This window comes from Pleurodeles waltl, chromosome 10, assembly GCF_031143425.1.
Source record: "Pleurodeles waltl isolate 20211129_DDA chromosome 10, aPleWal1.hap1.20221129, whole genome shotgun sequence".
NCBI lineage: Eukaryota > Metazoa > Chordata > Amphibia > Caudata > Salamandridae > Pleurodeles > Pleurodeles waltl.
The window spans coordinates 240,454,910-240,472,421 of record NC_090449.1 but is presented as its reverse complement, the minus strand read 5'-3'; the positions used below and the strand labels follow the sequence as shown (position 1 = coordinate 240,472,421).

The 17,512-nt window shown below is 42.5% G+C and overlaps 1 protein-coding gene across 1 annotated transcript in view; it reads left to right on the top strand.

The window, feature by feature from the left end:
- DNAH3 (dynein axonemal heavy chain 3) overlaps positions 1 to 17,512 on the top strand; it is a 536,699-nt gene that overhangs the window by 386,711 nt on the left and 132,476 nt on the right. Inside the window, exons 44-46 of the mRNA XM_069210285.1 lie at positions 11,697 to 11,820; positions 11,955 to 12,111; positions 13,593 to 13,736. Coding sequence (XP_069066386.1) covers positions 11,697 to 11,820; positions 11,955 to 12,111; positions 13,593 to 13,736 — 425 coding nt within the window. The remainder of the gene's footprint in view (positions 1 to 11,696; positions 11,821 to 11,954; positions 12,112 to 13,592; positions 13,737 to 17,512) is intronic.

Below are 17,512 nucleotides of genomic sequence, written 5' to 3'. Positions count from 1 at the left end.
ATGACAGCATCTGTATTGCCTTGATACAAAGCATCCTCTCAAGATTGCCTCAGGAGTTGCCGGACATTGAAGTTGCCCTTGCGCCACTTCCTGTCATTGTCTAGATCGACTTCGCTCCTATTCAACTTTATGCTAGCCCTAGGTACAAAACAGTTCTACTAGATTGGAAATCCACCACATAAATCGCCTTCAAGAGATGGTGGAACATTCTATGTGCCACTAGAAGAGCCGACAATATTATGTATAAACAAATATACAATAGTACACACTTGCGTGGCCTATGGAACACTCTTGACCTTATTCTCCAAAAAGGGGGTCCTCCATAGCCCCTGAATGTCAGGGCGAATACCACATCCACACGTCTTACACCTTGCAGACCTACCTCCACCCACCTTCTCTTGTCTTCACCAGACAACAGGGGACCTTACCTCTCCCTGCTCTCCCTCCACCTCATCCCCCACTCCTTTCCCCCCATACTTTCTTTCTCTCTATCTCTTCGATCTCTCTCTTCTTTAATTTTTGCTTCAACTTTCCTCACACTCAGGAATTTTATTCCCACCCCAATTAGGGTGCTTTCGCGTTACTCTCCTCTACCATTGGGTACCCCTGCACGGACCACCCATACTTGATCCTGCTTCACTTCTACTATTGACAACTCCTAATTTATCCCTCTCTTTATAGTTAATCCCACCCTAGCTACCACATTTTGTCTAGTATATCGCTGTTTTTTAACAGGATTGTATGCTCTTCTATATCGTACCCTTTAGTGTGCATATATTTTTTACAATGTAACAGTTTTTTCTTTTTCTTTCTATTATTTCTATACTTTTGAAAATAAAATAGTTTGAACTTAAAAAAAGTAGGTCAGGGCAGAGTTTTAATTAGGCTGGAGTAATTGGAGCAATTTTGGTAATTTCATGTTATTCTTTGACACAAAATTACCAGTAATTACGTGATTACTCCTCTTCGCATAATTAAGATTAATTTGGAGGAAAAAATCCTAACGCAAGAGCATATTATTTAGGCCCATATTTATGAAAACGCAGTTGTGCGTCATTTTTCTTAACGCCGGCTAACTTTATTCCTGAAAGTCATCCGTGCGCCATATTTATGTAATGACACACGATGGCGCTAAGGAATGGGTAGCGCCCAAAAAAAGACGCTAGCCGGGGGGAAGGCGTTAACGGAAATGACGCTAGTGGGTCAGAAATGACGTTAGGCTGGTTAGCGGCAACATTTCTGCTGCTAATCGGCCTAGTGTCATTTTCTGACGCACAAGCAGCCAAATAATGACTCATGTCTAAGTTTAGACAGGAGTCATGCCCACCACCCTAATGCCCACCACAGGGGACCAGTGTCCCCTGGGCAAGCCCAATAAACCCTATGCCAGGCAGAGAGCCCTTGTAATGGGCCCCCAGTGGCACCCCATTGACTTACAAAAATACTTACCTGCAACTTACCTGGGATGGGCTCCCTCCACCAGCAGTGTCCCTGTGGTGTGGGTGGTTGTGTTTCTGGGGGTTGGGTGGGCATCTTTGTGCCCATTCCCTGGTGTTCCACCATGGAACTCGGCAAACTTGGACCTTAACGCATGGTCTAACACAGGCGTTAAATAATTGTGCTAAGCAAGCTTAGCACCATTATTTGGGTCTGCCTCCTCCTTGCGCGTCGTTCCTGTGCCGGAAGGTAAATATGGCGCTACAGGGTTAGCGTTGTGTTTAGGACGGGAATGCCTACCTTGCATCTCATTGACGCAAGGTAGGTTCGCGCATCCTAGACATGGCGCCAACTCCAATATTTTGACGCTAGGCGGGTCTAGTGCCAAAATATAAACATGGGGTTAGGTTAGCACTGTTTTAGCGCCAAAATAAATGGTGCTAAAGCAAAACGAACCATCCATAAATATGGGCCTTAATGAGCACAAGCAGTCACTCATGCTCGCTGTTTGTGTGTTGCTGCCTTTAGCACTGTTTCTTAGTGCAAAATGCATCCTTGTATCCATTTTGGATGCATTTGCGCTGTGAAAATAGCCCTAAATGTCACTAGTAAGTTGGGGGAAAATCCTACCCCAAGTGTACATTTAACCAGCGCGAGGAACCTCTTGTGTTCGCTATTTGTGTTCTGTTGCATTTGGTGCTATTTCTCAGTGGAAAATGCACCCTTGCTTCCATTTTGGATGTAAGGGGGCATTTTTGCGCTAAGAAATAGCACAAAGTGCAGAATTACTTTTCTCCCATAAGTAAAGCGTAATCTCAGAGAATTCTTACTAAATTCCACATGATTGTGCTACACTGAATTACTCGAGTTACATCTACTCCTTGACTAACGCCCTTCCAGCTGCTCAACCATATGCTGTGTTCCTGTCAGAGTATTGATGACAGCTTATCCTTCGTTTCTTCTGAAAGTAGTATTGAAATACCACATTAACCACAAAATTACCCTGCAATGCATCCTCTCTAGAGGATCGTTCTTTACACCCACTGGATGTTAGAAGGGTGATTCATTTCTGTCTTAACAAGACTAAGGGCCTAATGTAGATCTCAGCGGATGGAATACTCCATCCCAAATGTAACAGATATCCCATCCACCTTAATACGATCCCCATAGGGTATAATGGGATTGTAATATGGCGGATTAGATAACGGTTGTGACAGGGTATTCCCCTCCGCCAAGATCTAAATCAGGCCTTAAATCTTTAGGCACATCTGACTAATAGTCTCTGAACTATGGTCACAATTTACAAAGTCTGGCCAGGTTTAAGCAATCTATCTCACATTGGATTGGAGCCTGCATAAACAGGTCTTACCAACTGGCTGACAAAGACTTGTCATGGAAACATAAAGCCCACTCTACTAGGTGCAAGGCAGCTTGGATTAGACATATTCTTTTCATGGACATATCCACTATGTCCACCTTCAACTCAGTCCACACCTTTGCATACAATTACAATCTTGACTTTGAAGTAAGAGCAGAATCTAATATTGGTCAAGCTACTTTAAAAAACCTATTGTTTTTTGTGTGTATTTCTGTGAAGTGCTTACCTTGTCATCCTTGTAGATACATCCCATATTTCTTATTCCCAATTGCTGCATGAATTCCATGTTTTTTAGATTGCTGTTCTATTTTAACATTTATGGCTATCAAAAACAAGATTCTACAATGCATACAAAACGGTTACCTACTTGAAGTCCTGGTTCAGCATTGTGAGAATCATTCTAACATTTGTTTATGACTTCAATGAAATTTCTATGATGCAGAACCAGGACAACATGTGGTAGCCATTTCATCCACAACAACACCTTCAACAGATTATTAATAAACCATCACCAAACACACTGTTCTTTAAGGGAAACAAATATTGGACCACAGTGATAGACGGTAGTAGTATTATTAATATATTTAATAAAGTAAATCAATTTGGAAAGACTGAGATGTCTGTGCTACTATTAAAAACACACAGAGCTCAGGGACGGATTGGTCAGTAACATTTCAGTGAATAATAGCCTATGCTGGATTCAGACATCACATTGGAAGCCTAATTTAAATCAAGGGAAGCAATGCTTTCCCATCATGCTCCAATTCCTTGCATGAGCGCCTGTTTTATTTGGTAGCCGTGTTATGGCAGAATAGATTACTGATAAAAGATTATATCAATCATTGAAACTAAAAGTTATATGATGGTATAGACTTGCATAATTTAAGGGTTGTATTAGGTTCCTGTATCCTCTTCCTTGAGACCTGTATGGTTTGCTACAGAAAGACATTTTTGTTATTGCCAGAATATATGCTTGTTGAGCAGTGCCCTAAATGTACAGGAAGAGCCAGACTATTTGAAGCTCACCCAGCGTTTACTTGGAGTATGAATCTGATATTATTGGATGCTATATGAACCATTTTGTAGCCCACAGAAGTGGATTGGTAGCATTCTGCCACGTTTTACGTTGCTAGAATTTCTGTTGCATTCATCTGCCCTTTATATTTTCATTGTAGCACTCTCTAGATGTTGTGATGGTATTTTATATTTTATCTGGGACAGAGGAATTAAAAAGAGATATACAGTGCCTGGTGCAAGATCAGTGATGGGAATTATATCTCCATACATAGTGTTTTTCCATCTTCTGATCTATAATATTCATACCCACTGAACATCTCTTTTGATGAGCATAAGATCACACATTTTTAGGTAATTTAGGGTTTTTCCTATATGCTCCGAACCACATTATTTAGTGGCCTTTGAGCACTAAATTGGTCATTAGAGGGAGGGCAGGAGAGGCAAAGAATAACATTAAGTACTACCCAAACTATACGTTGCCTAATAATCCCACTACGACAGTGCTTCCCAAACTTTTTAGAACCACAACCCAATTTTTAGAATGACCAACTTTTGTGACTCACCTACCTCTAATGTACATGAGGCAAGGTCATTTTTTAATGTAACTAAAGCTTTATGCGAAAGGGCATTGTCATTTACAGACAGCACATTTTCTATTGAAATTGCCACTAAATTTGCAACAACATACCATTTTACTGATAAAACTATATTGCACACAAATGATAACATGTGGAAATCAGGTCTTGTGAATAGTTATTAATTGTGAATCACCAGGAAAAATGGCTTGATTTATTTTGATTCTATTAAAATCTCTATTTCCAGCACACTTTAGAATTACAGATAAATAGGTTTAATTTTTGCCTTCCTATTTACTGAATGCATACTCTTCATTTATAGGCATTTACATTTTATGTGTGTTGCAAAAAACATCCTACAGCCTTTCCTTTCATACTCCCTGTACTCCATCAAGATTGTCACATAATTAACTTTAAAAACTCCTCTCACTTTGCAGTTAGAGAAAAGAAAAGTAAACACCAATCCCCATGTTCAAATAAGCAGCAATTTGTCAGACGACATAGCCTAAGATTTGACCTCTGTTTTAAATGCACCAGCAAATGTGACAAGGTAAACATAGAATTTAAAGGTATCTTTATTTATTGTTCAGACTTCCTGACCCACAAAACTCGTCTTGCGACCTACTACCCACAGTTTAGGAAGCACTGCACTGCACTACAGAATAAACTCAGATGACATACCTAAGAGGTAGTCTGTCGCCCAATGGAAAGGGACAAATCGGTCTACGGCGTCATACCGGAGACAGCAGTGTTTATGAATTTAATGAAGATAACCATTAGGGAGAAATGTAGAACTGGAGATACATGTAAGTAATATTTGCTTGGAACAGGCTTTCAGACAGTGTTAAAGTCTTGCTGGAGTACAGGTGCTATGCATCCATCCTGTGTTTCCATAAGGCAAACAGTTTGTCTCAGAAAGATACTTAAATCTGATTAGGATGATAAAAACATCCATTAGATGGAAAAACTGTGTTGCAAAATGCACCTCTGATCATACTTTTCCAAAATTCCCGGGAGCACCATCCTTTGGAAATCTTCCAGTAAAGTGTTGTCTTGTTTGATTTGAGCAGGACTTTTCTCAGTAATTTCTCCTGAGTAAATTGGCACTAGTCTTTCTGGTGAAAAGAAATGCCCACCACCTTATAGGTTTTTTGAGCACCACAACGGGATCCCTTTGGAACAAAGGGTCTGATTTAGATCTTGACGGTTTTACCGCCAATCTGCCGAGCCAACCGTGTTCTGCCTGCTGTATTTAGATATATTGTGCCTGAGCCGCCAACTGCCACAACGGAGTGTTCTCTCTAGCCATCAGGCTGGTGGGTTCCCACAGACCCTATTTAGTGTTACAGTCCCGTATGCAGTGTACTGTGGCAGATTGCTTAAGGAGGGTGATTATCGCTGGACCCAGTGCACATGGGACAATTACATTTGCTATGGAAGACAGGTAAGTCACACACACACTGTATCCCATATATGTACACCTGCATCACAGACAACACAACACATGCACACTCTTATCCATTGCCATTCCACCACAACACCCATATGCTGCAAACACACATTGATGTACAGCCATGACACAACATACACACACTATTGACATTGCACTCACAGACGACACAACCATATCAACCAACAGAACTACACACCCATCCATACAAACACACTGACATAAAGGCACAACTACACAGATCACAACAACGACCGTCACACAACAACTACACACTTATTAACACAAACACACCCACACAAAGGCATAACTACACACATCACGACAATGACCGCCATGCAACATCACTCACATAAATGTTGCACGCAGCAACACAACACAATACAACATACACACCAACATCAAACCCATATGCAAGTGGCACAGGTACTCGCACACCCACATCACCCACTCCAGCTCAACCAGCCAATTGCATCGCACACACACATACACGTACTACTTCACATACAAAACTCGAAGAACAACATGACAGGTACAGATCCCCTTGCAATGTGCACACATGGACGCAGTTGACAAATGTGATTGTACCCTCATTGTGGTGCCAGCATTTATTTGGCAATGAATATTGACACCAAAATGACAGTTGTAGATGTGTATGATATGTGTGATGTACCAGTGTGTCTCCATCCATAACTGACCCCCAATCATGCCCCCTACATATACATGTCACAGTAATTTAATAACATTATTGTGACATATATGTGACTGCAGTGGTCCCTAGCTCATATGCGGTGCCCACACAACATACACAGGCAACGCTGGTGCCCTACATTCAAGTTCAGCGACAGGGAGTCATGTTGTCTCCATGGTCCTGTGGGAGCAGTGACGGAAGGTTTTACCCACTCTTGTCCAGTCGAAAATGGAAGTAGATTTTGTAAAAGTTTTCACCTCATTTCCCCCAATCTGCCAACTCAGATGTGGAGGTCGGACCGCCACAAACGACTTAATAGAAAGGCACATCCAAATCTGCATTGTGGTAAGGGTTGCTGGAGTCCCGCTGTCAGCCACTATTTCCTATGGTGCCGTTGACGCGGATGAGAATCCTTGGCGGAGTCAGCAGGACTCAAGTGCACTTTCGCCTATGAGACCGCCAACATCTAAATTGGGTGTGTGGACGAACCGCCAAGGCGGCAGACAGGTTTTCAGTTGGAAAACCGCCACAGGGCCGTTACTGCCAAGATCTAAATCAGGCCCTAAATGTGTAATTGAAACTATTATTGGTGACTTTGCCTCCACACACCTGGTGAACAACCACCACAATACTGAACAAGCATTTGCAATGCAATAGGACCCACATTTTCTTGAGTTAGAGCTATTGGCATTGTGAATTCCTTTCTGGACTTTTCTTGATACATAAATTGGTCAACCCTGCCACATAATTCCAGTGGTCCAGCATTTAACTAAAGCACTTCCATTTACCTTCTTCCTCTATCTTAAAACATATACAATTATCATATAAACCTTTATCATACATAACATTTTGGCATTGGAGGGTAATGCTCAAAACACCATAACAAAAATATAATTTGGGACGGAGGGTGAAAGGAAAGAGGGAATCGAAAGTAAAGATGGAGAGGACAAGTGGAGTAGTAATGGTGTCATGGGCCCTGATGTAAGAAAGGAAAATGATTGACTGCAATTTCGGTAGGAAAATACTGCAGTAATTAGAGTTGAGTGAGGGCTATATGTCTCTGGGCCCTGGTGCCACTGCACGTGTTGCTCCATTGATAACTAGGCCTCAGGAGAGAAAGCAGATGGTGCAGAAAAAGAGAAGCGAAAGGAATACAATAGACAAAAGGAAGAAAGAGAAGGGGTCGCAAAGAAATAAAAGAAAGAAGGGAAAGAAAGCACAATAAAATGAAAACACAACTGAGAGAAGAAATAGAGCAAATGTGTGATACAAAAGAAAAAAGGCAAGGGAGCTAGAGACTGAAAGCTAAAGAGGAAAAAATAATGAATGATGTGTGAAAAGAAAGAGAAAAATGAACATTAGAGAAGAAAAGAGTGAGGGCGAGAAAAACAAGCAGCGAAAGAACCAGGGCATGTATGTACTGACAGATTTCCCACAGACACAGAATGGGCAAACCACTTTGACACTTCGGGTCCCGACAAGTAACTTGTGGCTTCCACATAAAGACGGAAAAAAGAGGGATTTATAGTAAAATGTGAATTGACAGATAAAGATAAGAAAAACACCAGCGGAGAGAAGGAAGAAAGATCTAAAAAACAAAAAGTGAAAGGACGCATACTGAGTCGAAGAAAGAGCAAATAAAAAAGACAAAGAAGGAATGAAGGGACGAGAAAAAGAATGAATGTCTGATGAAAAAAAAAAGGGAGGAATGAAACAAGGAAAGAAATAACCAAGTTTTGAGAGTTTGAAAGAGGGGTAGTAAGAGGAGGAGGGAAATAAAAAAAAGGGAGAGAAGTAGAAATAAACATTTGAAAGGATGAGTGAAACTGTTAACGTGTGGATTTTAAGAGCTGGAAAGAGAATAGTGGGGAGAAAGTAAACATTGAGAGTAAACAAAGTAATCAAAAGAACGGAGTGAGATAGGTGAAAGAGACACTCCCAAATAAAGATGGCAGCTAAGAATAGGATTCATTGGCTCCCCCACGTCCTCAAACAGAAGTCAGAGTGTGGAACAGCAGAGGGCACTGCAGAACAGCAGGAGGTGCATTTGCAGAGTTGTATGTGAACCCCAATACAGAAAAATTGGGGAGCTTCAGATCAGGATTGAGGGTATAGACAGAGCTGTGTACCGGCCCAGTGCTGGAATAACAGAAAGGCAGCAGGTGAGGAATGAGAAACGGAGCGCTGTGTAATTCCTGGTATTGGAATAAAGGGGCGCTGCAGGTTAGGGTTGAGGTGCACAGACAGAGTTGTATGTGGGTTTCAGTACTGGAATAGTAACGGGCACACAAGGTCAGAAATGAGATATGTTAATGGAGCTATGTGTGGAACCTAGTATTGACATGCCAGTGTTGCTGAGTGTTAGCCTGGAGGTGCACTAGTGAAGCTGTGAGTGGGGCCCAGTATGGGAGTGGCATTGCCTCTGAACCACAGAAGCAAGGAGCCCTAAAGGGCGTGTGTGTGAGCCTTAGTACTGAGAAGAAATGTGCACTGAATTTTACAATTGATGGATTCTGGCAGAGCTATGGTGGTTCCTATCAACAGTGGTGTTGGATGTTAGACTTGAGGTGCACTGGCTGAGCTGTGTTTTGCTCTTTTGGGTCCAGTATTGGGTTGGCAGTGGAAATGAATATTAGAATTAAGCTGCTGTAATGGAATTGTATGTGAGCGGGGTGCCAGTTTAGAAAAGGAAATTACCCCGCTAGGATAGAACTGAGGTGCACTGATGGAGATACGCCCGAGGTCATAGTACTGGAACAGCAGAGTGTACTGACTGTAAGAACTGAGGTGCTCTGGCAGGCAGCAAGTGTGCGGTTCTGGCATGGCTGAGGGCTTGGAGTGTGTGAGCTGAGGTGCACTGATGGACCTGCGCTCAAGGTCCCAGTACTGGAGCAGCAGCGTGTACTGACTGCAAGAACTGAGGTGCTCTGGCAGACAGTGTATATGGGGTTCCTGGCACTGGCACGGCTGAGGGCTTGGAGTGTGTGAACTGCAGTGCACTGATGGAGCTGCACCCGAGGTCCCAGTATTGGAGCAGCAGAGTGTACTGACTGCAAGAACTAAGGTGCTTTGGCAGACAGTGTGTGTGGGGTTCCTTGTACTGGCACAACAGAGGGCTTGGAGAGTGTGAACTGCGGTGCACTGATGGAGCTGCGCCCGAGGTCCCAGTATGAGAGCAGCAGAGTGTACTGACTGCAAGAACTGAGGTGCTCTGGCAGACTGCGTGTGTGGGGTTCATGGCACTGGCACGACTGAAGGCTTGGAATGTGAACTGCGGTGCACTGATGGAGCTGTGCCCGATGTCAGAGTACTGGAGCAGCAGATTGTACTGACTGTGAGAACTGAGGTGCTCTGGCAGACAGCGTGTGTGGGATTCTTGGCACTGGCACGACTGAAGGCTTGTAGAGTGAGAACTGCGGTGCACTGATGGAGCTGCGCCCGAGGTCCCAGTACTGGAGCAGCAGAGTGTACTGACTGCAAGAACTGAGGTGCTCTGGCAAACAGCATGTGTGGGGTAACTGGCACTGGCAAGGCTAGGGGCTTGGATAGTGTGAACTGTGATGCCCTGATGGACCTGCGCCTGAGGTCCCAGTAGTGGAACAACAGAGTGTACTGACTGCAAGAACTGAGGTGCTCTGGAAGACAGTGTGTGTGGGGTTCCTTGTACTGGCACGACTGAGGGCTTGGAGTGTGAACTGCGGTGCACTGAAGGAGCTGTTCCTGAGGTCAGAGTACTGGAGCGGCAGAGTGTACTGACTGTGAGAATTGAGGTGCTCTGGCAGACAGTGTGTGTTGGAATCCTGGCACTTGCACCGCTGAGGTGCTTGGAGTGTGTGAACTGCGGTGCACTTATGGACCTGCACCTGAGGCCCCAGTACTGGAGCAGCAGAGTGTACTGACTGGAAGAACTGAGGTGCTCTTGGAGACAGCATGTGTGGGGTTCCTGGCACTGACACGTCTGAGGGCTTGGAGCATCTGAACTGCAGTGCACTGATGGAGCTGCGAGTGGGATCCCAGTATAGAGCAGAAGTGGGCACTATCTTTAAGGATTGCGAAGCCCTGGAAGAGTTGGGTGTCTAGGCTATAAGTAATTACAAGTGATCCGCCCTTGCTCCCAGCACACAGGCAGACACACCTGGTAAGGAAAATCCAAGCCAAGGAAGGGCGGGGGCCAGGCAGCTGAGAGAGGGTGTAGAGAGCCCACAAAGATCAAATGTGACCTGGATAACAGCCTGATTTATAGCCTTGTTTACTGCTAAGCTCAGAGGAAGAATACTTTGCAGGTGAAAAGGAACACTTCCCTTGACAGGAGCAGGAAACAAAGTATGCAAAAGTCCCCACCAGACCAGATAAAGAGGACAAAGTGTAATTATACAGTAGCTGGTCCCTGCTCCCACACAGAAGAAGGAGGGACAAAGAGGCATGACTGGTCACCAGCAAGTAAGGATTTTTCAATGACACTGAAACTAACAAATGAAATAGCTGGGAGCCCACAGAAGTATACTTAAAAGTATACAAGAGGTTGTACGCTTATGCTCGACCTGAAAATGTCCATCTAACTGGCAGAGATCTCTTTGTTCAATATGCATCTGCCACATTTTTTTGGCAACAATGAACGTGGCTGATTTTTTGGTCCTCGCAGCTTTTTGTACAGAGACAAACCATAAAAGCAGGGGTTGCGTCTGAAAATTAAAAAAAATTACCCTTATGCATTAAGAATTTTATCGACTGTTAGTTCAGTTGCAGGTCTTGCATGGTCGACTTGGACAGGGAAAATATGCATCAGGCAAACTGATCAAAAAAGGGCGCCCCTCAGAAAGACATCGCCCTTTACATGCCACCTTTGATTAACATCCAACAAAGCTGGGAATGGCTCCATGGGAGGTGCGTCAGCTTTCCACATGAGGCAAGTGAACTGCGACTTAGTGGGATGGGAGAACTGATGGTTTTTGGGGGCAGAAGGGGGATGATCCTAACCTCATTCCAAAACTCTGAATGATGATGATTCCCTTAATATGGAAACAGATAGGCTCCGTATTCACCTGGGCAGTTATTAAGATCTGTGTTCTGATTATACGATGATAAAAATAGAAAAAAGTATTGAAAAACCGATACTGAACGTGTGTATATATATATTTTTTTTTACAGGCCGCTTTACCCGTCACTTGAATATTATTTCTATTAATACCTTTGATGACGAGACGTTGACCAAGATATTCGGCTCGATTGCTGACTGGCACTTCAGTAAAGGGTTTGACATAGCATTCATGAGGTACCTACATAATTCTTTTTTGCAACAATTATGTCTTCAAAGCTAGTTTTTTCTCGAATGACTGTTTTCAAAATGTCACTGCTGCACATAGACATTTTTTAAAAGACGTGTGCTCTTTTATCTTTTCCATTAAGGACAAGCAAGCTACTGGTGCAGGCCACGATGGCGATTTACAAAATGGCTGTGGAAAATTTTCTTCCTACTCCGTCCAAATCGCATTACGTCTTTAATCTTCGAGATTTCTCGCGAGTCGTAAAAGGAGTGCTCCTCTGCCCACACACCCACGTGCAGGTATGTAGGGTGAAATGCACTTTAAGCTCTATTAATTTGCCTTTTGTTTGATCAGTTTATCTGTTCCTCTTCCCATACTGAGCCTGCCATCCTTAGCAGAAAACAACAACGGAAGTCAAGTAAATATTGTTAGTAACAAGTATTTTAAAATAGTCAGCCATGTGAGGAGGCAATTTTGGAGAGAGAGCGAACTCTTAGATTACTTTAAGTGGCAATAAATACAACTTTTAAAATCGATCTAAATTTTCCATCAGAGAGTGTGAGAAAGAACCAATCATCGCACAACATCAGCCAAACAAATCCGTTGTCATAATATCCTAGTTGGGGTTATATTGGCCCCACATGATCATGATTCAAATTAAAAACTTCTTGAGTCGGATTCTTGAAAAGAGTTCTATATCTGCACTAAATTTCTGGCATCTCAGGTTTGTTGAGTTGCAACTGGAATTTACAATTTTTCACTTTACCCCTACCTGCGCCAGTTGCAGCTTTTAAAATGTAACCCTGAAAACGTTTAGTGAATTCCATTTCATATAGAACATTTTACAACTAAATACTTTTAATGGCAGAAGAAGACCACTTGCTAATATTCTTCTTTTTCGAAATGAGAAAAGTGTTTGTTTCCCTAAGGAGATGCCCCTTCACTACACCCCACAATATTTGGAGATGTTCCCTTTGCCCTTCTTCAAGAGGCATTTACTCCAACCCTTACCAGTAGTAAGTTGTTACCCTGACAGGAAAGGGTCAGAACATGGCTCACAGTATTAAGCTTGCTCACACAGAAATCTCCATGTGAGTAAATTGATTTATGGCTTGCAAATATTGGCTTGCACTCGTAAATGAGGTTGTTTGTATGTGTTTGTCAAACTTACCCACACAAATAGCTTTCTTAGCAAGGGCCCTTTATTTAAACACTTGAGTATTACTTGTGATGGTACATTGTAAACACATGCTATTCACCTTTGCATCCTACATGCATCCTCTTTCCATCATGTTACTTAGGAAAACCTATTTTTTAGAATGGTACTTTGATGAATGAGCAATGACCTCTCAAGGGCCTCTCGGTCCTTTGATCATGCACCTGATCAGTATTCCAGTTGACCATTTACAAATATTTATATAATGTGTCTACTTCATTTTTGACAATCTACTTAATTTGCTTTTTGATTTCATTTGATTCAGTTTGTCAAATGTAACTAGTTATCGGTCTCTAATTGTCTCTTTTGGTTTCAGTGTGTACTTTTATTTCAACCAATAGAATTTCCATAAAGGCATATGCTGCTCCTGGATCCAGTAGAGAACTCTGCAACTGGGCAAATGATATGTCCACAAGGGAGAGACCCATACACCAGGCGGATGAAAATGTATTTTGTTATGTTACATTGATTGTAGTCGCCCCTTCCTATTAAAAGGGTGATTGCATCTTGACAGCCAGTTCTGTACACTTTTTCATGTTTTCCAAATGTTTTGCAATTTTTTAGGATGCAGAAAAATTGATTAGACTTTGGATCCATGAGGTCTACCGCGTTTTCTACGATCGTTTGATTGATAATGAAGACAGACAGGTGTTTTTTAACATGGTAAAAGAAACAACCTCAAATTGCTTCAAGCAGAGTGTCGATAAGGTACTGTAAAGTACATTTTACCAAAACTGTGTATGCATGTACTGTAGTGTGGATTTCAACAAAAATGGGAAGATGAAACATATTCATATTTCAGAGGCATGGTTATTGGATAGACGGGTTACTCTGAGCCACCTCTTAATTGTAAGAATAGGTTTCCTTTCGAAATGTCAGCTTGATAATTAGCTGAATATTGATACATAATGATCCTCTTCTAAGGTTGCAGTTTAACACAAAGTCCAGAATTCCAGGTGTTGCCAATCCTGGGAGTTGGTTGCGGACTATACTGTACATTAGTGGATGATGCATATATCACATCATACATGCCAAAATCAATTTCAATAATATATGATGTCCGGAGGTGGTGTATAGCACCTCATAAACAAAATGATCAAGGGCGAATGCCTTTCCTAAAATAACATAAGATTGATTCGAAAGGCACACCACAAGGAGAAATTCAGCAAGCCTTTGTCCTTGAAGTGGCTTTGCTAAATGTGTGCACCTTCTGAACATTGACTGAGAAAACTCCTATATTCATGAAAGTATGTCATGTTTTAGCTGCTGTGGGTGGAGCATTGTAAAATGTGGGAGGCTATACAGTGGTTCCTCTTTTCAAAATGGTGGGCAATGATTAGTTTTGCATAAATTGCCCAGTGTACTTTGTTGACTCGTCAGCAAATGTACAAAAACGAGATGGATATAAGGTAAAGTGTACTGTAGACATATGAATTAAAGCCGAGAGGTGTTTGCAGATGTAACAAAAGGGGGTAATATCCTGGGCTCCATTTACTTTTCGAGGTTCTTAATGAGGCAATTTATAAATTAATTCATTCAATTTTATTTTTGTAGTACATGTGTCCAGTTGGGCAACCAAAACATCAAACTCTCCACTGTCCTTAATACCTGTAATGCAAAATATGAAAATGAAATATTTCAAACAACAGATTTTGTCTTGATGTGACTGAAAATGGCAAACGTTCACACAAAAGGACATGACACATTTCATGAAGAGACGTTTCAACAACCCCTGGAAATAAAATAGAGGAAGAGTCAAACTCTGTGAGGAAAACATATGAAACTAAACATCAAACAATAAAAGTATGTGCTTTGGAAAACTCTAGATTGTGTACTCTCTCTCACATAAGGACCACAATATTCAGCCATTATAGTAGGCCCTTTTAGAGTGGTGTAGAGACTGAAACTCTACATGAATGGAGGGATGAATGACTTATGAATGGCTTCTGATACAGTAGAAGAGTATCATAAGGGAGCCAGATGAAGACAAGAGAACATTTCTGCAAAATCATTATTCAACAATGCCCCCAAAGTTTCTGACAATTATAAGCAATAATGAAAAGGGAATAGCCTCACTGTTTATAGAATGAGAATTGCATACAAAATGTACCGGTAAGCTGAGGAACTGTGAAAATGGTATAGGTGAAATATATGCATACAAACCTTATTTTTTATTATTAATGCAGGGGCAGGTATCCTGGTTTTAGCAAATACCCACCCACACATTTCTATGTGGCATGCTTTATCATCGAGGTCTCAGCCAGTACATTTTTGAGGGTACTTGGTGGGCACAGCCTCTCTTGTGGGGGAGTACTTTGATGTTACCTGTGATTTCAGTTTAGGGGACTGGGTGAGAGGAGGTTACAAATGTCTATGTTTGCTCACCTTATTTTTAATTTTTTTAAATAGAACCCTTGACAGTGATAAAAACAAGAATGGTGAGTGTCTGAAGAGCTTAATGGATTCCCCGTCCCCAGGTCCTCATGTTTCAGCTGGTTATGGTACAGCCTATCAGGTCATCCACCTTTCATCAGTATCATCCAAGTCCCACACAGTTCAATAATCTACACTCTTGATGATCTGTGTAATCCATGCATACCATGCGCACACTTATACCATATACCGATACTGCAATTATTTGTATCACTTGCCTAGTAGGGTTTTTTGTTCTTATTCAGATGTAAGTATTCATTTAAGGGGTCCTTCATGGTCCCATTGGAAGCCAGTGGCAGGTTACACCTGGCATCACACATTTCTGCCATGAGAGTAGCCCAGCCCAACGCCTAGTGTGATATCACAATCAGAAATAGGCTAGCCAGTATCAATCCCATTAACTTTACTCTTTATACAACTGAAAATATTCTGCAACATCATGAGGATTCCTGCTCATAGGATTACATCTAGTCTGTAAAGACAGATAACGAAACAGGGTGTGCTGGGGGCTGGTGGTTAAATTATGTTGCATGAAGAAAGTGAGGTGGGACTAAAGACTTGAGTTATGGTTGGAGGTTTGAGCATGGGAGTGCCTGTCTAAAGGAGATGGACTTGCCTCATACTGTCATGACTAGAACTAGGTAATTGATTAAGGGGTAATGGAATGTATTTCAAAAGAATGTCATGAACTACCTTCTTCTGACGCCATTAGGGACGCCAAGTGGCTTGTAAAGTGATATTGGTTGGCCCCTCTGTTTCTGCTCCTCCCAAGAACCTGGGAATCTATTAGGCTGGTGAATGCCTTAACGAGAGTTACTCTGTAGGAAGATTCCTTAAGTACTTGCAGGTATTTAGGGAAGTGGAGGCCTCAAACGATTGAGACCCTCTATGTGTCCAGGCAACTTGTAGACCTGTTTGTGTGAAAGAAGAGCCTATCTGATGAACTTCGTTAGCAACAGCTGTCAACTTATGAAGCACTCTGACACCACTCTGGGTGTGTTCCAGGCTATGGAAATTTAATTACAAAAATGCTCCCTAGTTCTCCAAACAAGGCTTGGGAGCTACAGGGCATTGTCACAGCTACATCTTTTTGAGAAACTATGCTTTTTCAGTCTGTTGTAGTCAAGAGATCATCACTGTGTCCTTTTGATAGTGCTGGTCATCACCAGACAGCAACATGCGATGTTAGTAACATCCCTCTGCTGCACTGGCTGCTGACTTGGTAACCCTCTGACCCCTTCATGAAGCTTCCCCAGAGAGACATGCATCAAACCTAGGGTACCCAGGTCCTCCAAGTGGCAGATACACTGACTGCTATTTACAATGCCTTCAGATAGCCCCAATACGGTAATTGGGGTCAATCCGTCTGACTAATCCTTACAGATCAAAGTGCAAACTTGGGCCCTCGTTATGACTTTGGCAGTCTTTTCAGAAGACTGACGAAGCCACGGGCACCAGAAGACCACCATATTACGAGTACTGAAGGATTTCTGCCACAATTTGGGCAGAAATCCTCCAGTAGTCATGTTGGCAGTCGGAGGCACAGGGGTGGTTCCACCACCGGCCCCACCCCACCAAAAGGTCCCCAGTAACCATATTATGACCTGTAACACGGCCTTTCGGTGTCCTGATGGTGGGACGCTGCTGGCTGTGGAAGCACCTGTTCCTGTTTCCTGCCTGACCACCTCCTCGCCAGACAAGGTAAGTCGATCGTCCGAAAGGGGAGGGAGTTTAGAGGGTGGAGGGTGTTGTGTGTGAGTGGGTGTTGTCTGCGTGTGTGAATGTAAGTGTGTATGCGTGTGTGTATGGTTGTTTGAATGCATGTGTGAATGCATGTTTTAATGAGTGTATAATTGTTGAAATGAGTGTGTGTTGGAATGATTGTGTGAATGCAAGTATGGATGCGTGTGTGTGAACGTGAGTATGGATGCGTGAGTGAATATGTGTATGTAAGTGTAGGTGAATGAGTGTATGCGGAATGCGTGTGGGTGTGTGTGTATGTGGGGAGGGGGCTGCTGTTCTGGAAGGGGTGTGGGAGGAGGGTGTTGCTG